The sequence below is a fragment of the Cydia splendana genome, chromosome 5 (assembly GCF_910591565.1).
Source record: "Cydia splendana chromosome 5, ilCydSple1.2, whole genome shotgun sequence".
NCBI classification, from domain to species: domain Eukaryota; kingdom Metazoa; phylum Arthropoda; class Insecta; order Lepidoptera; family Tortricidae; genus Cydia; species Cydia splendana.
In genome coordinates this window covers 6,035,554-6,059,964 of record NC_085964.1, presented here as the reverse complement: position 1 = coordinate 6,059,964, position 24,411 = coordinate 6,035,554, and the positions used below count along the sequence as shown (strand labels likewise).

General features: G+C 37.9%; 1 protein-coding gene across 1 annotated transcript in view; it reads left to right on the top strand.

Annotated features, from left to right (window-relative positions):
- Positions 1-24,123, top strand: part of LOC134790511 (rho-associated protein kinase 2) — a 34,764-nt gene extending 10,641 nt beyond the window's left edge. Inside the window, exons 5-13 of the mRNA XM_063761334.1 lie at positions 8,279-8,469; positions 8,750-8,924; positions 9,313-9,470; positions 9,919-10,120; positions 11,058-11,326; positions 12,366-12,523; positions 13,726-13,851; positions 19,302-19,512; positions 19,757-24,123. Of these exons, the coding sequence (XP_063617404.1) occupies positions 8,279-8,469; positions 8,750-8,924; positions 9,313-9,470; positions 9,919-10,120; positions 11,058-11,326; positions 12,366-12,523; positions 13,726-13,851; positions 19,302-19,512; positions 19,757-19,850 (1,584 nt within the window). The 3' untranslated portion in view covers positions 19,851-24,123. The remainder of the gene's footprint in view (positions 1-8,278; positions 8,470-8,749; positions 8,925-9,312; positions 9,471-9,918; positions 10,121-11,057; positions 11,327-12,365; positions 12,524-13,725; positions 13,852-19,301; positions 19,513-19,756) is intronic.
- The last annotated feature ends 288 nt before the right edge of the window (positions 24,124-24,411 follow it).

The window sequence follows — 24,411 nt, the reverse complement described above, 5'->3', positions numbered from 1 at the left end:
TTACTGACATAATTATTAGTTCCGTCCTGTCTGCAGTAAATACACTCGATGGGTAACAACTTGGAAAATATAATAAAGATAATGATTACAGTATGTAGTTCAGTTTAAAATGTTCGTCCTTCCGAGTTCAGGGGTTGAAAGTTTGACCTATCTATGTCTATACTGACATTCTTGTACACAGTATCATGAAACTATTGTATACCTTATTATGCGTTGCGCCTCATGCCCATTATTCATACTTCTATTTGAAATGCAAAAGAAACTTGTGATTATCTGTGGGTATATTACTTTTTTATCGGTAAAGTACTGAACCTGAAAATTTGTACAGGCTATTTTTGGAAATCCTAAGGGCAGAGAGGAGAAATATTTCTAAGCGAAACCCACACGGTCGGAGCCGTACAACTGCTCTAGACTGTTTCAGTACCTACAATAAATTTATTGTTACGTGATTATTCTCAGTGCCGTTTTTTCGTTGATATCGAGATCCCTACAATAATGTAGCCTAATACTGCCGATATGTACATATAAAGTGTAGTTACTGTGTGTTAATAGTTCTACTATAGTACAATTTCATTGTAGATTTAATTGCATTCTTATCACGAACCTCTTGACCTATAAAACTAAACAATATTGCGACGAACGTAAATTGTCCCTGCTTTTCTACTCACACTTTATCTTAGGAATGCGACTATAGGTACTGAAAGTACCGCCAGGAATCTCGCTTCATACATGAACAAAGACATTGTACGTTATTTATTATAATGAAATTGTTAAATGCAAATTAGCATCATTGACGCCGGGACCATAAAACACAAGTGTTATGGCATTGTTCAATATACAGGAATGCCTATTTCCTGCTCATCATTAACTAGTTTGACGATTATCGCAGGTTCCTAGATCACTGCGTTTGCATGTTGAGATTCTACGAAGTAAAGCACTTGCGTATCTGTTTATAGTTATATATTTATGTATTCATGTCATCACCTCTGGGTAGGGTAAAAACTACCACGCGGTGTATACTTTTGGATTTTGCTAGCATTTTTTTCTAGACATTTTAAATGCAAAGTTAAACAGGCATCCGAAATACTAGTAATAGGCATGTTGACAATTTTTTAGAACTGTATTCATTTTATAGATAGACACGTAATTATTACAAAAAAAAAGTATTTAAAATTTTTATTCATTAATTTTAAACACTAAATAGAGCTTAATTAGTTTAGTGTTTAAAGTTTGAGCCTAAACGCTCCAAGCTGTCACGTGACGTCACGAACATAACAAATAAATAAACAAACTGCTGCCAAAATGTCAGCCCTAGCGTAGATCAAAAGCTGTATTAGTATTTAATTTATCTCACTTTCTAAAATATAAGTATTATGTAAATATATAAGCTAAAATAATGGATAACAAATTTTACATGTCTTATGCAGTGCCTATGTGTAAAAGAACAACAATCAAGACCCTAGAGTATAAAACAAATATTTGTTACATGATACTTACGTTGCAGTTACGAATTTTGACTTGAATGATATTGTTAATTGCGCACTATATGTATACATATTACGTTCAGCGATGATAAAAACATTTCAAAAATGAATCACAATAACTGACTTTAACACAAAAACACTTACAGTTACAATTTAAGATGAATTATTATGATACAACTAAAATTTTGAATGCAAATCTAGCGGGCGCAGATATAACTTTTTTAATTTTTATTTTGTTTTGTTTCCGACAGCCAACGTGGCAATGATAGTTCCATTCAGCCAAATTATTAAAAAGATTTTGGTGAAATGTCGCATTATATAACATTTTATTTATTTAATAACAAATAAATATACACTTTATATCATGTAATAATATTTTTTGTACGTAATAAATGTATATTGTCGAAATAAAAAATACATACAGTTTTTGAACATCCTAACTCTTTGGTGGTGTCGTATGGATTACGGTCAGGTTTGACGACTTGTCTGTGGTGTTTCTCATGTCATGACGTCACGCGCTCTGATTGGCGTTTACAGTCACGTGATATTATTTTAAATACTTTTGATTATTTATAATTAATTTATTACGCATATTTACACTTGCAAAATATGATTTTCAGCATTCTAATATTCCCTGCTATGGTAAAAACATAACATGTTATATATTCGCGATTCATGTCAACATGCCTATTTTACACGAAACATTCGACAGTAACTTTTATCAGTCAGTCATCATTTCCAATAAAAGAATGTCCACCGTACATTGTTATGTTTTTTGGGATATGCTCGCGGAGAAGAAGAAAAGAAATTTATATTGTCTTAATTCCCCAATATCATGTTTTAATTAAACGTCTCATCACGGTAATACCTAATTAGTTTTAGAAAAAACCATGACTATCTTTTTTCGCCTTAAAAGCAGTTTCCGAGAAGACACATACAAGCATTCCTCAAATAATAGGTACTTAGCTATTCGATTAATCAATTGTGCTAACAGGGAGTGGTATGAGGCAAATTCTTGCCTAAATAAAGTTCAGGCCAAAAACAGTAGCACTGGAATAAGCGCTGGGTTGTTAGGGCATACGTCAAAGAACCTTTATCAATTATGCCATACATGGCAGTTATATGCCTCGGCATAAAGTGCACTGGGACATATGTGGACATTATGACGGGCGATTGTGTGCTGCACTCGCAGATCACCTGCTCACTAGATGGAGCATTTAAGACACCACAGATAGGGACCGGGATTCTAACATACGAGTATGTTGGGCAGGTCGGAGTTAATTTGGCCAGAAAGCCTACTTAACCGTCGCAAATTAGTACAACTGGTAGATACTAGTCAAGTCCGTAATAATCGAATTCCATGGACGCTTCGCCCATGCTAATTTAGTATATTAGCGAAAACGATCATTTTAGATGCGTTCACGTTTACTGTTTACGTGTGTAAATAGAAAAATGTTAACAAATAGTATTCCCAATGATTAACTTATTTGAGTATACAATGTTATAATGGTGAGAAATGCTATTGAGTGGTATAGCTCGTAGAGTACTTTTTTACAACTAAATGCGACTAAAACTATACTTATTTATTTTAGCATTAGCAAAAGGGTAACAAATCTTGACGTGTCTGCTTATAGAAAAACGCTTAAAAAATAGTAACTATTACTTATGAAGAATGTTAATGATCATACATGTGACGTCCCACGAGTAAAGGTAACTTATGGAGGTTGGCGCTTACGCTATTATTAACGCCGCTCCATCATATTGCGGCGCTATGCGACGTAAGCGCCAGCCGCCATAAGGTACCTTTTGCCGTGGAACGTCACATATATGCTGTATAATTCTTAGATATTTGATGTGACTTACTTTTCCAATAATATAGATTATCAATAAAAGTGTTTTTCAATAAGCTTTCACATCAAGATTGTTTACCCTTTTTCTAATGCTAAAAAAACGAAGTATAGCGACTGCGAATCCTCGTATTAACCTTTATAGTGCATATTCTACAATAGGTAGTCTACAGCTGCACTCGTACCTTACTAGACGACACAATTAGATTAGATGTGGTCCGATTTTAGCTGCAGAGTAATTATGCTTATAACTCCTAATAGGGAGCCGGTGTCAGGGCGAACTTGTGAGGATTCCTCATTTTAAAGTACTTTAATGTGACAATCTTGCCAACGCACGGATAATTTACATTTCATTAAGATAATTATCTCTTATGGAGACATGAATAGTAAATGAGCTCGAAATATAGACGGTCTTCAATAGTGCAAGCATGATGTCATTTGGAAATACCATTTGTTTGATTTGTGATATAACTTACTAAGGGCCACTTGCACCATCCCACTAACCCGAGGTTAACCGGTTAAACCGTTAACCCAGTGTCAAATTGTACTGGTTACCATGGTAACTCCAGGATTAACCGGTTAACCCCGGGTTAGTGATTGGTGCAAGTGGCTACATTTTCTGATTTATCCGAACAATTGCATAAAGACTGTCATTAACTTATAGGATAGTACTTCAATTGTTCTTTTATAATTGTTACATAATTCTAGTCATAACAATTTAGTCGAGGACTTTGTAATACGAAATACATATTTTAATTGGAAACAAATTTATTTCATAATTAAGATAATACATAAATTAAACATAAAACTAATTTAAAACTAAACTTAAATATAAATATAAACTAAATAAGTATAACAAAAATGCCTACTGAAGCCCGTCCCGGGCTGCCCCCGACGCAAAGGTGCCCATCACGCTCGCTGCGCGTTGCCGCGTTGGACTGCGATGGACAACCTTTGCAGCATATTTTAATTTACATTGTTTTACTTGATCTTTCATTGATCAGTAAATTTAATTGTGTTTTTATATTCACTGAAGAGAAATCAATAGCGTCCGTACCGTATAATTTCCAACAAAGTCAACCGTTTTCATTGTTATTTTGTATTGAGCTTGACATTTAATACCAAGCTAATTGTTAAAAAATATATGTTTCATTATGTTGGTTAACCAGATATTATATTTTTCACTAGTATACTATTTAATTGTTAAACTAATATGCCAAAACTGTGAAAAATATGAACAGTGTGCCAAATATGGGTTTCTAAGGTACACTAATACTTGTATGTACCTATGATCTAAGATGATAACCCGTAAGAACCTTACAAGTGACATGAATGTATTACATGCAATTATGATATGATATCAATAAACAAATAATAAATAAGAACACGATTAAATTATGAAGTAGAATTAGGTTATTTAGATAGGTGGTAAATAGTTTAATTAATAGTATAGGACATAAAAAAAAGTACAACAAAGTATGTGCTTATCTTCATACCTTAGAACATTTTTAATTCTGAAGCACTTAAAAGCTTTGTATCACATAAATCACATCCCTCAGAATTTCGAGTAAAAAAGAAACAATTTTAACACTTATCTATAAAACGTAATGTAGGTCAGGAACAACATAACTTTTACCCTCTTTTTGCAATTTTTAACCACAATAATTAGGGCTATTGAAGGATATGGATGAATCAACTTTTTCTTGTCACTAGTTGCCATGGTTACGGTCTCCTGGGTCACTCTTAAAATACTAGTTATTTCGTATTTATATGAACCAAACTTGAATTATTTGGTAGTTATAATAAGGCCTTTCCATAATGGGACATGTACAGTCAGCAGCAGAAGTCGCTATACACTCCAGGTGCTCAAAGAGAGGTAAACGTTTAAACTGTCAAAAAGTTGTTGACTGTCATGGTAGTATTTACTTGTGAGCGCTCAACGTGTCACAAATATCTATAACAGTCGCTATTCATTAATTTCTACACTTACAACAAGTCATTGATACCTTAGCTGCCAAAAAAACACTGGTATCTAAGCGGTCAACGTGTCAAATATATCTGAACAATATGGAAAAATAGACGTTAAAAGCATACAAGTAGGGTCGAATAATGAATGAAAAATAGCCATGCTAATTACAAGTAAAGCGTTTTGACAATCATCGAAAGCAGTACAGTCTTGTCATCATATACATCTATCTCACGTTTTGCTCTTCAACCATTTGACATTGACAGGGGCTCTCGGTCAACTTACTGCAAACTATTTCTTTTATCAGAATCGTCAAAACGAATGACACATAGCGAAAGCTAACTGAAGCCGAATTTAGAGCCAATTGTCAAGGCACGTTGTGGTCTCAGTACTGTTACTGAGACCACAACGTGCCTTGACAATTGGACGCCTGTGCGTTTGCTTTTCAAAGCAGAGACCGCGGGTTCAAATCTCAGTCGCACGCACTTAGAAATTACAGCTTTTTTTTTGGGTTTCATTTCTATTATTAATTTGTGTCTTCTGGTTTTATGTTAATTTCGCATTAGTTTATATAATTTTTGAAGATATGTGACATGTAGCGTATGTACGACTTTCTAACAGGACGTTGTAGGTTTGAACCCGCAGTGGGCTTTCCTTAGATTACTCCTGTGCGGAATGCCATTTGATGTTTACTGCTAGGTTATACTAACAAAAAGTTCAAAGATATATAACTCCATTATAACTCCGTATACTCTATCCTCTCTGCTAAGTTGTAAAAACAAAATTCGTCATTCCTATGGTCAACAGTTAGCATATTACGTATATGCATGGCAGTGATGTTTTTATCGCACGCATACCTACATCTATAGAAGAGGAGGCACCGTTCTTGCGGATCATGAGTCCAACCAACAAAACAAAGAGAGGAGTTATAGTTGGATATGTTTAGTTTAACACCTTTACTGCCCGTGCTCCTCGCGTGGGGCCACGGCTAGCCTCTATTACAAAGCCATAAGGTTTACATGTCAGATTGGGACAGTGAACGTGTTACGTTTCAATTCAATTATTTTCTCCTTCGTTCTTTGATCGATTCGGAGCATCGTATTTTAGTAGGTACTATACAGGTTGGCCCATTTAGATCGGTCAGTATGGGAGAATCTAAAACTATAAGACATACACCGATCTCTTCTTAGGAACCATGTCATCGATTTTAGTAACAAGAAAAACTGCATTCATACATTAAAAAAAAATAACAAGGGGTTGCACTCCGGGAGTGCCGACAGAAGTGAAAACTGAATGACTAGTCCAAAATGTCTGCAGCACTATGTATAATTGACCCATCCTCCTTTTTATTGAAAAACTTTAGTTCCGAAATTACTGGTCAGTGAGCTTGTTTAAAATTCGAAATTCAAATTTGTAGCGTTAATTGTTGAAAATTCGAATAGAAATTGTAAAGTTACCTTGCAGACCTCGCATCTAAATATATTTGGTCAAGGTATTTTGAGTTTTATTCACCAGTACTAGAGTTCACTTTTATTAGCGATTTCATCAAGATGTAGCTTTGAATTATATTTGAGTGATATAAAGTTATTAATGTAACTGTGAGATCCTCGTATTTCAGCTCGTACAAGATTAGAACATTGAGCTTTATTGCTTAATATAAAAGTCCAGTTTTAAATAATTGACCTGATTATGATACGTTAGGACTAAAGTTCTTTGGTGAATAAAAACGAAACAGCAGGCTCAGGCATACATTTTCGCCGCGCGGTAGAAAGAGAGGAGAGACGCCTTACGCGTTACGCCTTACGCTGTCTCGAGTTTATCATTCTTTTCCCACCTCAAAAAGTGCACAGCGCCGCTAAAGAAGTTTTCACTTCAAAAATGTATGTAAAATGTAATGAAAAAAATGGTGGTATTTTCAAAAACTTACTAAAATAAATTAAAGGATATGAAAACAATGCATTTTATCCATTTCAGACATCATGTTTCATAGTAACATTTACTGCTACAATCGATATCTAAATAGAAATAGTCTTAGTTTTATTTTTCAAAACGTTCGGGGTTCGATTCCCGAGCTGAGTACACATTTTTTTTTAAATGTATGAATGCAGTTTTTATTGTTACTAAAATCGATGATCGATGACATGGTTCCTAAGAAGAGATCGGTGTATATCTTATAGTTTCAGATTTTCCCATACTGACCGATCTAAATGGGCTACCCTGTATAGTATATTATTTTAGTACAATAAGCGGGCTAAATAAATATATTAACATATATATCCTCTACGGTTTGGAACTCGGAGGTTTGGAAGAACGGCCGCCTATGACAGTTATAATAAAAAGCGATCATTCTCGTAGAACCTACTTATTTATTGTCTAAGTTTGACACTTGACGATAAAATACTTCTTTAAGAAAGGAGGTCTCAATTCGTAGCTGCTACAGTATTTTTTTAAAGTTAAACAGATAAAATGTTGATGCTTAGTTACCATTGAAATAACAACTGCTTAGCAACTGGTGGCACCCTGGCTGCTGACGTACGTGATTGGCAGTGCGTGTAGGTATTAATGACAGCAGCTCGAATTTGAGTGCTTAGGTACCACTGACTTTCTAACCGTTATTGTCATTGTGATTAAATAAGGGTGTATGTGTTAAAGAAAAACTCAGAAGTTAAGATATATGTGACGAACTGAAAGCCTACGTGAAAATGACAACTTAGATGTCCTTATTTTTGTGACGATTGAAGTGTATATGTTTTCTTGGACACCTTGCCCGCTCAGGTATATCTGATGCTGACTGTACTAAGCACGCTTGTAGAACATGGTACACCAGCTCTTCTAAGAAACTATGCTACTATTGTCTCCTGGCTGATGGGAAAGAATAACAACAAGAAATAGTTGATCGACCTATATATACTATAAACTATAAATACGTACCAAAATTTGGCGCTGACCTAGATACTGATGTTTGGTTTCGTTGTATGTAGAGCGAAGAGCTGCGGTCGCAACTGGAGAACGAGCAACACTTCAGCCACGTGTACCGCGCGCAGGTGGGCGAGGTGCGCGCGCAGCTGGACGAGAGCGCCCGCGCCGCGCGCGACCTCGAGCAGGAGCGCTCCAGCCTCATGCACCAGCTGCAGCTGGCCATCGCGCGCGCCGACTCCGAGGCCATCGCCAGGTAACATAACTAGGCACCGCCGAACCAGATTAAATACAAACTAACTTAAAACAAAAAACATTAAAGTTACGTGCGGCTCTGCTGAGAGCTGACCAAAGAATTGCCTCGAACTCCATGCTTCTTTCAGCGATGGAAACAATTTCCTTAACTAAGAAAATATATATTAAGCGGAGATAGATTAGGTTTTGTTTAAAAATGTTTTGTGACTGAAGATGTAACAGATAAAATAATAGAATGGAATGGCCCAAACATGACTAAATTTGATTTTTATTTTCCTCAGATCGATAGCAGAGGAGACAGTCGGCGAGCTCGAAAAGGAAAAAACCATGAAAGAGCTAGAAATGCGCGACGCTCTAGCCACGCACCGCAGCGAGTTAGCCGCGCGAGACTCTCTCGTGCAAGGCCTGCGCGACCGCGAGCATGAGAACCGCGCCACCATCGATCTGCAACGGAAGGTAGGACATAGCTCTTTATTCACCATGAGGCCTTTTACATCATGACATAATGTTTTAAGGAGTACCCCACTGTACAAACCAATGCGGGAACCGCATTTGTGGCAGCCAAAGTCGAGGAGGATTGTGTCTCTTTGCGCGATTTCGGGCTAGTTCTTGGAACCAGGCGTTGTCGTGGCCTGAGCCTCCAATAACTACTAAGGGTCGGTTGCACCAAACCGTCTTTCACTGTTAAAGCGTTGGCAAAATTTTACTGTATTGGGAAGTTTCATAGATCTCTGCTGCGTGACGTTGATCAGTCGGTTAACTGTGGTTGGTGCCACTGGCCCTAAGGCATAAACTATTGCTGGTTAAGTGTCAGACTTACTAAATATTATTGTTGTGTCCCCAGGAGGTAGACGAGTTGCGGCGCAGCGGCACGGCGCTGGCCGAGCGTGTGGCAGGCTTGCAGCGGCTACAAGAGGAGGTGGAGCGGCTCAACAAGAAGCTCAACTCCGAGATCATGCTCAAGCAGCAAGCCGTCAATAAGCTGGCCGAGATCATGAACAGGTCAGTCTGCTACTTATTTTCTCTCTATACAAAACCAGTAGTGGAACCGGGGATTTCGGGTTCTGGCCAAACAATTTCAGTACCAGGAGCATTCCCTACCTCAAACTACCAAATCATTTGTACAATAAAGACAAATTGTCAGTCAAGAGTGCAAACTCTGTGGCCCTTCAATGACATACAATTTTAGAGCATAGTAGGCATGATGTTTACTATGTCATTTAGTCTGAACCAACCCGTCCTTTATCCATGAAAATAAGCAGCTGGTTGAAATGAACATCTGATTTCTAGTTTTTGCCAGCGTGAGAAGATTTTACCAAGTGATGTACTTCATGGGTATTTATTTCAGTAAAGCCCATCAGTGAAGCTATTAGACATATCGTAGATCGTATTCATATATTTAATCCCAATTAAACATGAAGCTACTAATGTTTTTAATTCTGGCTAACAGGAAAGACATGAACCCGGCCGTGACAAAGAACAAGAGCAAGATGTCTGTGCGCAAGGACAAAGACTACCGCAAGCTGCAACAAGAGCTCACGCGCGAGAAGGACAAGTTCGACCAGCAGGTGGCCAAGATGCAGCGCGACCTGCAGGACACGCAGCAGCAGCTGCTAGAGGAGCAGCAGACCCGGCTGAAGCTCGCCATGGAGGTAACAACATGTATACAAAGAGACAGATCACTCGCGAGAAGGACAAGTTCGACCAGCAGGTGGCCAAGATGCAGCGCGACCTGCAGGACACGCAGCAGCAGCTGCTAGAGGAGCAGCAGACCCGGCTGAAGCTCGCCATGGAGGTAACAACATGTATACAAAGAGACAGATCACTCGCGAGAAGGACAAGTTCGACCAGCAGGTGGCCAAGATGCAGCGCGACCTGCAGGACACGCAGCAGCAGCTGCTAGAGGAGCAGCAGACCCGGCTGAAGCTCGCCATGGAGGTAACAACATGTATACAAAGAGGCAGATCACTCGCGAGAAAGACAAGTTCGACCAGCAGGTGGCCAAGATGCAGCGCGACCTGCAGGACACGCAGCAGCAGCTGCTAGAGGAGCAGCAGACCCGGCTGAAGCTCGCCATGGAGGTAACAACATGTATACAAAGAGACAGATCACTCGCGAGAAGGACAAGTTCGACCAGCAGGTGACCAAGATGCAGCGTCACCTGCAGGACACGCAGCAGCAGCTGCTAGAGGAGCAGCAGACGCGACTGAAGCTCGCCGTGAAGGTAACATACATGTATACAAAGAGACAGATCACTCGCGAGAAGGACAAGTTCGACCAGCGGGTCGCCAAGATACAGACCGACCTGCAGCACGCCTAGCAACGTGTATTCCATGGTGTTGAGGTTTTACGCTAAACCAGTATACCTAAAAATGTCCCTTTCGTATAGAACTTTTTCGTGTACCCTTAATCATCAATTAAATAAAATCGTATTTTTGTAGTCGATTCGGATGGCATTGTAACCAAGCTTTTTTATTTATTTAAGAAACAAACAGTCTTTTATAGTTACATATAACACTAGAGTTTTTTCTTAAAACTAGACTTAAAGTTTCCTTAATAAAAATATCTTATCTGGAACTCTGTTCGCAGGTCGACAGCAAAGACGTAGAAATCGAGCAGCTAAAAGAAAAACTCGCCGCGCTGACCTCCGAAACAGCATCCCAATCCTCCGCCGACGCAGAAGATGGGGAGACAGAACAGACCCTCGAAGGCTGGCTGTCCGTGCCGATCAAACAGAATATAAGGCGCCACGGCTGGCGCAAGCAATATGTAGTGGTGTCATCGAAGAAGATCATCTTCTATAATTCGGAGAGCGATAAGCAGAATACTACGGATCCTGTTATGATCTTGGATTTGAGGTTAGTGAACAAAAACCTTATATAAGGTTAAAAAGCAAGTAAGCAGTATACAGGGTGTCCCATAAGTGACACGTCACAGTGACACTGGAGGTAGACCAGGCCAAAAGGAACCAAACCAACTTAACATGACCCCAGTAAAAGTGGCACGGTTTTCGAGTTGTTGCCAAATTAAGGTATTTCATGAATTTTTACCGTTTTTAACATTGTAAGTGCCAGTGTGCACTCGGAAAGGTCTCGAAGTTACTTTTTTTTATGTGTACGGCGGTTTATTTCTCTATCCAGAGTTACATAAATCTTAACATAAATCGTTATTTTTACTAAGTAGCAACGGATTGCAGATTTCCTAGTTTTAACTTATTTTTTATGAGGCTTTCGAAAGATGATAATAATTCCTATTTTATTTCAGGAAGGTACATGTGTCATACCATTTTTGAATCTGCATAACATGCTCAATAGCTTGACGTTATTTGCTCATTACTTTACTAGTATTTTTTTTTCACGACAGGTGGTCAAAGTCAAAATTAATGTTTCGCTGTGAATTTAATTCATGATTAAACCAGTACTTTTTTGCATTTTACATTGTTTATCGATAAAATACCTATTCTTTTATCTTAATTAACTATTCATGATGCCGTACAAAGAAAGAAAACTAACTTCGAGACCTTTCCGAGTGCACACTGGCACTAACAATGTTAAAAACGGTCAAAATTCATGAAAAACCTTAATTTGGCAATAACTCGAAAACCGTGCAACTTTTACTGGGGTCATGTTAAGTTGGTTTGGGTCCTCTTGGCCTGGTCTACCTCCAGTGTCACTGTGACGTGTCACTTATGGGACACCCTGTATAAGGTGTCGTTTACGTGAAAATCGTGTTTTGCTATTTTCGTGCATTATCTCAGGGCTACTCTGGCTAAGTTTAATTGAACCTTGAAATCTAAAACTTATATTCTTCAAATGTTGGACAATTCCAAAAATAAAAATACACGGAAGTTAGAGATTTTATTATATAATTATTAAAAGCTAACATTCTTTCTTGCAGCAAAGTGTTCCATGTCCGGTCAGTGACGCAAGGCGACGTGATCCGCGCAGACGCGAAAGACATCCCGCGGATATTCCAACTGCTGTACGCCGGCGAGGGCGAGGCTCGGCGGCCGCAGGACGCGCTCGACCAGCCGCAGGACCAGACCGACCAGCATGGTAAGGAAGGATCTCCCGCGTTTGTTTTAATTGCAGGATACCATCCAGCAGGACGCGGATCAATACTCCAAATAAGAGCAATGTTCCGGATGGACTAGGGCGAAGAAACATTCCTGCAAATTTTAAGAACTGCAGGAATTTTTATCAAATACCTACGACGTTGAAAGCAAATTGATTAATAATTAAGAAGTTTAAAGTTGCTGCTACTTTCTAACATGTTGTCATGTATAGAAACTAATCAAGCGAATGCTAAAAAGTGATTGCTGAGCGAGTATAGTATGAATTATCTCAGGTGATTTTTTCGGGCTCGGACCCTAATCTGCTAAACAAAAGGTATTGTTTCCTTTATGCAGTGGTTACACTGCTGACTGCTAATAGCTCCGACATAAATAACGGAAACAAGCCCGTTTAAAAAGCGAACTTACCATTCTATTTATATGGTTCAAATTCATGAAACAGCCCATAACGGAGATAACACGTTTTGTTATCTCCAAAAACAAGACCACCCTGATCGTTCTCTGAACGAGCTGTCATATGAATTTGAACCTTAATACTATCACGATAGTTGCTTTTTAAACGACATGGTTGCTTTGGCACGTGCTGAAGAGCGCTCTTAAAAGAAACAAAGGCTTTTGTTTAACGGATTAGCACCCGAACCCGAAAAAATAATCTGAGAAAATTTATACTACTCGTATACCTACTACTCGTCTTGTGGTTATAAGCAAATCATTGGTAGTACTAGCTATAGGGGACTGTTCAGTTCTCACATTTTCCCTGTAACTATTTGAGTGTATCGTTGTTGTGTCGCAGCAAAGAGAATTTGAAATGGAGGCGGATTGTCATAGTAAATTATGTAGCAACAGTAAACTGTTAGAACGCCATTTGACTTTGATCCTTATTCTTTCACTGATATGTGTTAATTTGTTAAATATGAATATTAACGTCATCTACTCGTCACTAGGCCAAAAGTATGGTGCAATCTTTTCGAGCTATGGCGCCATAACCTTCAGCCTACTCTCGAGTAGATGGCGTTAATTTTGATATTTAACAAATTAACACATATCAGTGAAAGAATAAGGATCAAAGTCAAATGGCGTTCTAACAGTTTTAATCTTCTGTCGAAAGATGGCAGTAAATGTACTGTGGCTACATAATTTACCATGACAGTAACTCTCTATACACTCTATTCTCTTTGGCCGCAGGTAACACGGTGCAGCACAAGGGGCACGACCTGGTCAGCATCACGTACCACATCCCGACGGCGTGCGAGGTGTGCACGCGCCCGCTGTGGCACATGTTCCGTCCGCCGCAGGCCTACGAGTGCCGCCGTGAGTATATTTCAACTTTTTCTCTAATATGCTCGGAAATATTCGTATTGTAGCAAAAATAGTTCTGAAGATCTTCATTATATAATGTCAAACAAGATAAAATAAATCAAAATCATTATTGTAGGTACTGTTTTAGAGGACAGAAAGTTCATCACTGTTTTCAGTTCAGTAGAAAAAGGCGGCAAATTTAAAAAAATATAGGCGAAAGGGTGCCGTAGGGAAAATTTTGATTTCGCACGTTTTTCTACTGACAAACATGTTACGAAGAAAAAACAATGCAAACAGCCAATTATTAAGAGCCCACAGGAGTGGTCATTCCTCCATACAAACGTAGTCCTCGTTTTCCTCCGTGGTTTTTGAAGCTAGAGCAATGATTTTTTCAACACAGATTAATATTGTCAATATCTGTGTCGGACCGTTTTGCTTTTTTTGATATTTTTGTTTTTTAAGGCGCTAGAGCCCTTCAAAAACGGCCAAAATGGCCTAATAGACTATGCCGCAATGAGAGGCGTGGTATTCAAAACTGATATCAATTAGCCAAAAAAGCAAAACGGTCCGACACAGATAATTTCATAATCATTTAGATTTCCAAATTTGGTTACGATTGGTTAAGTTTTGGGGGAGGAAAAAGAGGACTACGAAACCTCGATTTTTGTCATTTTTACGCAGGATTTTTCGCCTCAGCTGCAGTTGTCCCTATCGCACTAATTTTGGGGGCGGAGTCAAGTTTCTAAATACGTACACAGCCAGAAAAGTGATGGGCAATAGTCGACATTTAATGTCGATAATCTAGTGATGTAAGAAGTTATCGATAAACCGTCTTGTGTGAAAATATCTAGATCCTAAGATACAAGGGGTTTTGGGTTGAGAGTAGAGGACACATTTTTGTAGTTATGTTATGATATACAATCTATTATGAACTTTTTGATTCTAATATTTCAAATTAGAAATCAAAATCAAAAATATTTTATTGCATGGTTAAAATGGGTTAACAAAATTTTTAGGTACCTACAGGCACGCTTCGTAATTGTCGAGCAATTTAGGGTCCTAGCTGAATTGGTTGTTCCATACTTACTCGTGCTCTATGGAATGTCTAATTTAGCTAGAACCCTAAATGGCTCAACAATCACGGAGCGTGACAGTACAAATGATTCATGTTCTGTATATCCTGCCCTACAATGGCGTTAATATTTGGTTGTCATGTCTATACTTCGTTTTTAAGCATTATTGAAAAAAAAAATAGTAAATACTAATATTAACCACTAAGTACATAACTATTACAAAAAAAGCTAAATAATTATACGATTGCACGTCACCTTCACTCTAATGCTAAACAAACGAAGAATAAGAACTAACAGCGATAAGACCGCCTGTTGCTACCTTTATCTACATTGTAAATCGGTTTTAGGGTTCCGTACCCAAAGGGTAAAACACGGGACCCTATTACTAAGATTCCGCTGTCCGTCCGTCCGTCTGTCACCAGGCTGTATCTCACGAACCGTGATAGCTAGACAGTTGAAATTTTCACAGATGATTTATTTCTGTTGCCGCTATAACAACAAATACTAAAAACAGGATAAAATAAAAAATTTAGTGGGGCCTCCCATACAACAAACGTGATTTTTGACCGAAGTTAAGCAACGTCGGGCGGGGTCAGTACTTGGATGGGTGACCGTTTTTATAAATAATGGTACGGAACCCTTCGTGTGCGAGTCCGACTTGCACTTCGCCGGTTTTTTTTAAATTTGTTTTTATGTTTGTGGTGTAATAAAGAATATTTTAGAGTCAGACCAAGAAAAGTCTACAGCAATTTTGATAGCACACGCAGTGCAAGTGTTATTTATATGTCATAATTTCATAGAAGCGACGTTTGAAATAATACTTGCACTGCGTGTTCTATCAAAATCGCTATAGATTTTTCTTGGCCTAACTCTACTTTAAATTACAAAGTAAGGCCTAAATTATAAAATAATAATGTTGGCCCATCAATGTTTTTTTTTTGTGTTTATTAAACTTGATATTTTGTCTATAGTATTAGCGGACATGGCCTCAAAATTTAAACCCGCTTAAGAATCGGGCCTTATTTCGTGCATTATATACAATACTACCCATTTTTGTGTAGTCATTATTTATACTATAGAAGCATTGTTTGAGTAGCCAATTATTTAAACAGTATTTTTTTAAAGGGCAACGGTGGCAATATTTTAAGGTCTGGATAATAAGATACAGATCTTAATAAGGATATCAATGTAAGTGAATGTTACCATGACTACCAAACAAACAAATGTGATAGAATTTGCCAGCTGGCATTGTAACATTCAGACAGTTACCTATGTACCTAATCTGAAATATGAATAAATTAGTAATATTTTAAACAGGAAAGTAAACCGAATTTTGGCCTTTTGCTGGACACAATCACAATAGTAATTTGTTTTACAAGAGGGCAAAGTTTATCGCCACCGGTTGATGCATTTGCAGCACCAATGGTAGAAAATGCAAGCTCATCATCAACTGCATAATCGACGTTTGATATGACTATTGAATCCGAGCTTTTTGATCATGAATCATGATAAAACAAAATTTTAGAAGGTCGCAGAATAGTGGATTTAAAATATTTATTTTCTGTGATCTCAAATATCAGGCACGATCATACAAATTGTACATTTGCTGATCTTGCCTTTGTCATTGAAAGACGTAAGGGTTTACACAGAGAATATATATTTAAGTGTAATATGTGCAAAAAAAAGGAAACGATACACTCTGAAGACCCAAAAAGAAAATGTTAGTAAATACTGCTCCTCCCCATGGTTACTTGGTTCCTTATTCAACCTACCTGAAATTAAACGAGTAGGTTAGTAAATTATATCATTTTACATTATAAAGTTAAATGTTTAGGTATCTCAATCACTTACTCACTGGTGGACATGGACGCAAAATTTTTGCCCATCTACTTATACTATCTTATAAAAAATGAAATTTTGAAAGTTAGCACGCTTAAAGTTCGTTTTTTTTGCATTAAGGTAACAGATTTTGACATGTCTTATTAAAAATTACCATTGAAAAATAAGTCATAGCAAATATGTTAGAATTATAAATCATATTAATCATATTAATGAGCAAGAGCACCCTAAACCGGCGAGCGTGTATGAGGAATGTTATGAATGTGAAGGAAGCGAAAGTGGTATGTCAGGATCGTAGCAAGTGGAAATCCGTGGTCTCTGCCTACCCCTCCGGGAAATAGGCGTGATTGTATGTATGTATGTATGTATGTATTAATCATATACTTTTTTATATTCTTTTGCTTTCATAAGTAATATAAACTAATTTTTGAAAGCGTTTTTCAATAATTATTAATAAAAAGACACGTCATGATTGTTTACCTTCTTTCTAATGCTAAAAAATAACGAACTATAATAACCGGGCCTTATTTGGTACAGAACCTTGATTTGATAGGTACATCGGATATTCTGGGCCCCTGAGTTTGTTACGTAAAGGACAAAATGGTGACATGTGGTTAGAGCTGATACTGTTAAACTAGTGGTTCTGTGCGCTAAGTATAAAAAATAAGCTTCAGCGAACTCATTAAGCCTAGAAAAAACCCTACACCCTACTGCCACTTAAGTCAGTCTTGAGTCTTTGAATCAATTTCCGTAGTAGTATTACTACTACTAAGGTACTAGGAGGTAATAAGGCCTATAGTAGGTATAATAAGGCCTACCTGAAAAATAATGTTCTTACAACAGTGTAACCGTGTTAGTTATTTGAGTAACATATATGTAAAGTGATACAATTAAAAGCTAACAGCAGACCAGTACATAAATTATATCTTATGTACTTCTTATGAATTACACTCTTATAAAGGTTTCGGCTAATTACGCTTAATTACTTGAATAAAGGTAGATGAATTGCGTGCGGTCCAATAGGTAACCACAACTCACGGAGTCCAAAACAATAAGCTGATCAGCAAAGTCAAGTAAACAAAGCCAAGTCACAGTAGTAGAAAGATTATCGAGTTCCGTAAACGTAAGCCGGGTCAAAAAATTCAATCGCAACACAGTAAGTAATAAGTGAACGCCTCGTGGCAGTAACGCACGAAAAATAACATTGCAAATTGTCGGCAATGAGGCGCGCGCGGGTGCAAGCGTACGCATCTGTGTGCGTGCATTACACACACAAATACAGTCTCTCACGCCCCGTCAGAGCGACGGGTATATTCAGCTTGAAATCTCAAAATTGACTTTTAGCTCAGCTCCCGTTTCGTCTTAAAGCCGCATCCACACGGCTCGGTACGCTATCATTAAAAAAAAAAGCTGTAGGATAAAGCGAGAAAGAGAAACAATGACTTTATAATTTATGTCTCGTTCTTGCAGGACTATTTTGTAAGATCGTGCGAACACTGTTTAATATAATCATAGACTACATAACTTTTTTTAAAGATATACTGCTTTGCAAAACTAGCGTTCTTAAAATTGCCTTAAATAGTTCTAACTTGTTTACATCCTTATTTTTTCTTTTAAAAAAATATTAAGGCGGGACTGGCGGGAGGGTAAATAGTTTTTGACTTGACTTTCTGGATGTTACGATTCGAGTGCACGAGTTATGCTTGATGCTTTAATAATTGATTAGTTTACCTTATTTCCTCGCACGTTTGAAGAAAAGCACTATATATATTATGGTGGGAATTAATAGCAATTCGTGGAATCGTCTCATACATGGGAAAAGTTGTTATCTAAGGCCGTTGCCAAGCGGCGCGAGCGGTGGTTCGCGGGGCACGATCAAAATGTATAGACTCTTTCTCGTTGAATGAACCTGATTTGCTCCCGCCGCGCGCCGCGTGCGTCCAGGCCGCGGCCTAACTCGTCATGAGTCGTGAAACACGAGCGTATGCGGGAGGAACAACATTGCCTCACATTAGACATCGGTTACACGCTAATTCTGGCGTCAGTTCAGGCATAAGTCTTATTCGAGTTTTGACTGATGCCAGAATGATGGAAAATGAACACGGTTACACGATCAGTCCAGACTGACAACAGATTGATAAAATTACGACACAGTCGCCGTTTGGACACAGAACGCTACACAGTCATTTAGTCTTGTCTAATATGGTGACTAGTGACTTACGCGAGAATGACACAAACAGGTTACACGATCAGTCTCCTATCAGTTTTCTGTCATTCAAAACGGACTGACGAATATTTTCAAAAAAATTAAATTTTCATCAGTCCAGATCATCAGTCCGCGTATTACACGATAATTCTCCGGTCATTCTGACCAGAATGATGGACTGAACTGACGCCAGAATTAGCGTGTAACCGATGCCTTACACGATAATTCTCTCGTCATTCTGACCAGAATGATGGACTGAACTCACTCCAGAATTAGCGTGTAACCGATGTCTTAGGATTTACTTACATGTATACGGTGAAATATTAACGTGTGATGTTGTGCAGGATGCCGCATGAAGATCCACGCGGAGCACGTGTCGGAGGCGGAGTCGGTGGCGGCGTGCAAGCTGCACGCGGACCGCGCGCGCGAGCTGCTGCTGCTGGCGCCCGGCGCGCCCGACCAGCGGCGCTGGGTGGCGCGCCTGGCGCGCCGCGTGCAGCGCTACGGCTACCGCGCCGCGCACACCAACCACGACCACACCAAGCTGTCGCCCAGGTGCGCGCCGTTGTTGCTGTCGCGCCGGCTGCAACGATCTCATAATCACCAGATTTTTGGAACATATTTAGAGTGATAGTTTGTTTTTATTCGTACGATGAACAATTTGCATTGTCTGTTCCCAGCTTATTAGAAACTTAAATTGTTAGAAGTCGATACGTCTTTTGTCGACATTCCAAAATCTAATATGAAATTGTCGGCACTTTTCGAATTGGTTATTTGACCGTAGTTATTTCGTTTGCAGAGACTCGATGCGCTCCAACCTGAAGATATCGTACATGAACGCGAGCCAGCGCAGCTCCACGCTGCCCGCCAACGCGTCGCTGCCGCGCCAGTAGCGCCACCTGTGCTCGCGAACGTACACTGACGATGGCAACATGTTTGGATCCCAATTTCGTTCATCACCCATCGGTTTGTACTAACATTATATTTTCGTAGACGTCATTTGTTTTAAATGTGATCGGTTTTCGTCCGCTCAACGGCGTTATATTTTGTTACGATATTTTTCGATGAATCTATTGAAAATTTGTTTTTGTAACTTATTCAGTGATTTATAAAATAAGCTAGTCTCATGTAGTAAGTTCAAATTTCGCCTAAGTTAAATGATTCAGCTTGACCGCTGTGATAGTTTTTGATAATTTACAAGTGAGTACTTACATATGACACGCGTTTGGATCGATCGAAGCGTCGCAGGAACTCAATTCGCGCCTTCACGTTTGTAAAGTTTTCGTACAGATTTTGTCAGTTGTCAATAATTTATATTCGCATCTTTATGCCAGTTGCGCCCTAATGTCGTGATGCCTGCAATAATATTTTGCATTTATTTTTGCATTTGCACGACGCGCAAATGGCACATTTATCTGATTTATCTCGAATGCATACAGATGGACGAACAGTGTCAAATTGAGTGCCTGGGCGATCACGATTGCGATCCCGTCTCATGTTAATATTATACCGCAGCATACATTGTTTATAAAATAGCTCATACGCAGACTATATTAATTTTAGGGTGTTTATTATAACACAATACGTAGACTCTCAGGGTATCTTCTTGCATCCTCGCGTCCATCCAGAAGACTACTCGATAGTTTTGTACACGCGCCTTACAATATCAAGGCAACGATCATAAAGTTGCAGTTTAAGAATGAATTTGGCTATAACTTGGGCCAGATATATAATGTGAATTACACAAAATTGTGAAAACAGTCAATATTTCCATTTGAATTTGTTTCTAACAGCTGAATAGGTTCGTTCGCAGACGTTTCTGCTTGATACAAAATTAATGCAGATATATAATGTACTAAATTCATGTAATTCTCAGTAAAAGTACAAGTAACAGAACTAAAAGTTCCACATTTATGCTCCCTGTGCTATCAGAACACGACGGTATGTTTTTTTCTGGGACCTCAAATTCTCTACCTATGTAAGATCTTTGCAATTCCATACTAAACAAGTACCTTACTTCAATTACCACTGATTAAATGTTCATATAATAATATCTATGTTACATTACTCGGACATAGTATACTTCTCTTTATTTTTGTAACGCCTATAACCAGATTTGCATTTTATTATATTTAGATATTTTTTGTTATATTTTTGTGTTAAAATTCTTTGTGTTTTAATTGTTCATAACCAACATATTCGTTATTATTACTGTAGAAAAGGTTCCAGAATTACGTAAATAATATTTTTATATGTTGTGATCTAATACTATCAATGTTTTAATAAAAACCTGTACGGCCTACACTGGCGTGTATTTAAAAATAATGGCCAAGCACAGCCATAAAAGTTCCAATTAAATGTTATCGGTATAACGACGGAATTGTGACTAAATAGGGCCTTATAACTTGGTGATAATCTGATTCTAAACCCAATTTTATATGTCGTATTGCAGTTTTTAATAACTAATTAATCAATATGAAATTGCGGTAGTGACAGAATGTAATTATAATGTCATTTAATCTGGTGTCAAGTGTTAAAAGCTGGCGTATGTTTCTTTAAGGGAAACAACGTTACATCGGTCCGTTTGAAAATCGAGTTTTTTATAATGACTTATAGTATCACTATTGCTAATAACTGCACTGGTTACTAAACTATTCACATTCTGCACTCGTTGCGTTCTTCTAGATAGGAGTATTACGAGTAATGTGAGCACTTGTGACGGGACCTAACGTGTTAGAGTAAGCAACGTGCTTGCAACTTAACGAAATCAGTGCCATAAGTGATTTGTTTAGTGAAACGGCTCCAGTAGTTGCTCAAAACCATTTTCCACTAAATCCAGCGAGTTACTTAATTATATAAGTCTCCCATTCGGGCTTCCTTGAATCATACGATCATTTTATACTGTTTAGACTAGTGTAATGCGCTTATTGTATCGTTATTATAATGGCGTTTTGTAGGTTATGCGAACTTATACTATCTAAATGCCTAATTCTGTGTCTGATTATAATTTTTGGCGGGGCACTGATATTTATGTGATTCAAGGCAATAAAAACAATTGGTTGTCGCACAGAGTATCGACTAATATAGTCTTATTCGGAGTATATGGGTGCCAAATGTCTGATTTGGTGAATTACCTATTAATGGTACAAAACATGTAATTATCCCTAGTTGCTAAATGCCGCGAGACGGCGTCAATCGAGGGGTTATTGCGATGCCAAGTCAATACTTATAAACACCAATTTTTATACGCCTTCGTAGGTTTATATAACATTTTCTACAGATGTGATTTTAAAGTACAAAAGTGTCGAGAGTACATTCTTGTTCATGTACTGACCTTGCCAGAAGTCAAGTGGTAATGCGGTATTACTCTTGGCGGCTCGCTCAATTGTTTAAGGCCCAGACGGAATGCATTCCAGCTGCGCCTTATGCATAATAGAAACTGTACCTTAACTACGCAGCCGGCGTAATACAAGTTGCAGTGTAGTGTTTCTTTTTTGTTTTTGGCTAATACAAATACAAAGCAATAGTTAAGTTTACCGCAAAACACGAGAACCATCTTGAAGGTCTAACGGATCATCAGCACTATGTGAAAAATATGATTACGAGTCAAATTATAGATAAAGGGCCTCCCATGGCGCGCCACGCATCGGCCCGACTACATATGGATGGCCCGTTATCTATTATTGGACTTGTAATCTGTTATTCATAGGGAGTCTATAATCCGTGGGACCTTCAAGACGGTTCTAACGACTGTTTAATACGGTGTTGTGCGGTAAACCTAACAATTGCTTAGAATTTCTTAAATACACTGTTAATTGGATTGGTCTAAAACAAAAACGAAACACTATAGAATGCAATCCGTCTGCTGGAGCCTTTTGGAAGGCCATACCGCGCTCGTTGAGCTGTGATAGTGAAGACGTGTCTGCGAACACCCGTGGTGCTACAGGAAGCAGGCCTCCGACGCATTGTTGTTACTAGTGGTTCTTGTTGAATAGATGCGCTGTTTATTATTGCTCTACACACTGTTTACATTCCTCCGACGAAAGCTATGTTGAGTTTTGTTTATCTTAGTTTTATATTGACTCAAGTTCAACTCTCTCGCTTGTCCAGTTATCGCTTTTATATACTTTTAGATATAGGTCCGAAACAATCTCTGTTCATTTATGTACTGACATACGAATTTCAAATTTACCTAGGTACTTAAGTGTTTGATAGATGGCAATCACCGTAGTTATACGCTTATTTTTGAGATGCATTTTTTAAATATATATAATTAGGCAGCTGTTGCATCGTGTTACTCCATTCCATGATATTTTATTTTTCGCGCGTTTGGAAATGGTTCGTTTGCCAAAGAAATTTTGAAAATCAGCATAAACAAAATTATTTCACGTCTTATTTTAATAGTCCACGTTTTGTTTCCGTGCTTGTCATTAATATTAATTCAGTATGATAATAATTATTGTTATTTACTATGCATAATTATAAACCTGATTTTATTACACGACATTTTTCGGGAGTATTTTTTTTTTTTAAGTAATCGTAGCCTTATCCTTTATACACGTTTGTATGTTAAGAAATACTCCCAAATTGTCTGACGTATAACACTCCGATAGTGGACAATGTAAAATCATATTATGTAAATTATTTATTATTATTCAATTACATCTCTTATTGTAACGTTTTATTTATCGAGCTAAAATTGTAAGTTCCTAACTAGCTAGCTTCTCATTTGTAAAGAATACTTCTCAGTTAGCTTGGCGCTGATAGTTTGTTCGGCTTAACTTAACAGTTATCGCGTAGTAGGTGTAACGTTATTAGTCTTAATACATTATGAATCTATTACTTTATAAAATTATTTCGGAATTGAGTCTGCGCCCGTGCGCGGGCTGAGCGAATAATAATTATTATATATGCCTACGTATACGTGTCATGCAATATACTAATACCACGTGCCTTAGCTACGGCCCACTCCCATATCATCTAGGCAAACTATGTTAAATCTATCAATAGTTATTATAATGTACATATGTTTTAAAATAAACCGATATTTTATGGATTTTTAAGGAATTTGTATATTGTAAAGATTATTAATTAATTTTATCATAAAATTAATGCCTAGCTAATAAGTGCTACATTTGTGAAAAATAAATAACATTTAAAAACTCATTGTTTTATTTCGAAACTCTTAATATAAATAATTACATACAACATTAATAAAATTTGCAATAAAACAATCAATAATAACAAATTGATTAAACAAATGATAACAATAACATCGTGAACGACTAATACAATACAATATTCTAGCTGTGGGTGATGTGGTTCCATACAACGAACCTTCTATACTGTGTGAGCTTACGACTAAGTGAATACTGATATGGGATGGGATGCGTGTGTGGATCTGTGGGCGCAGCACGGTTCCATTTTTATCGTCTATCACTATGCGCGTCCCTT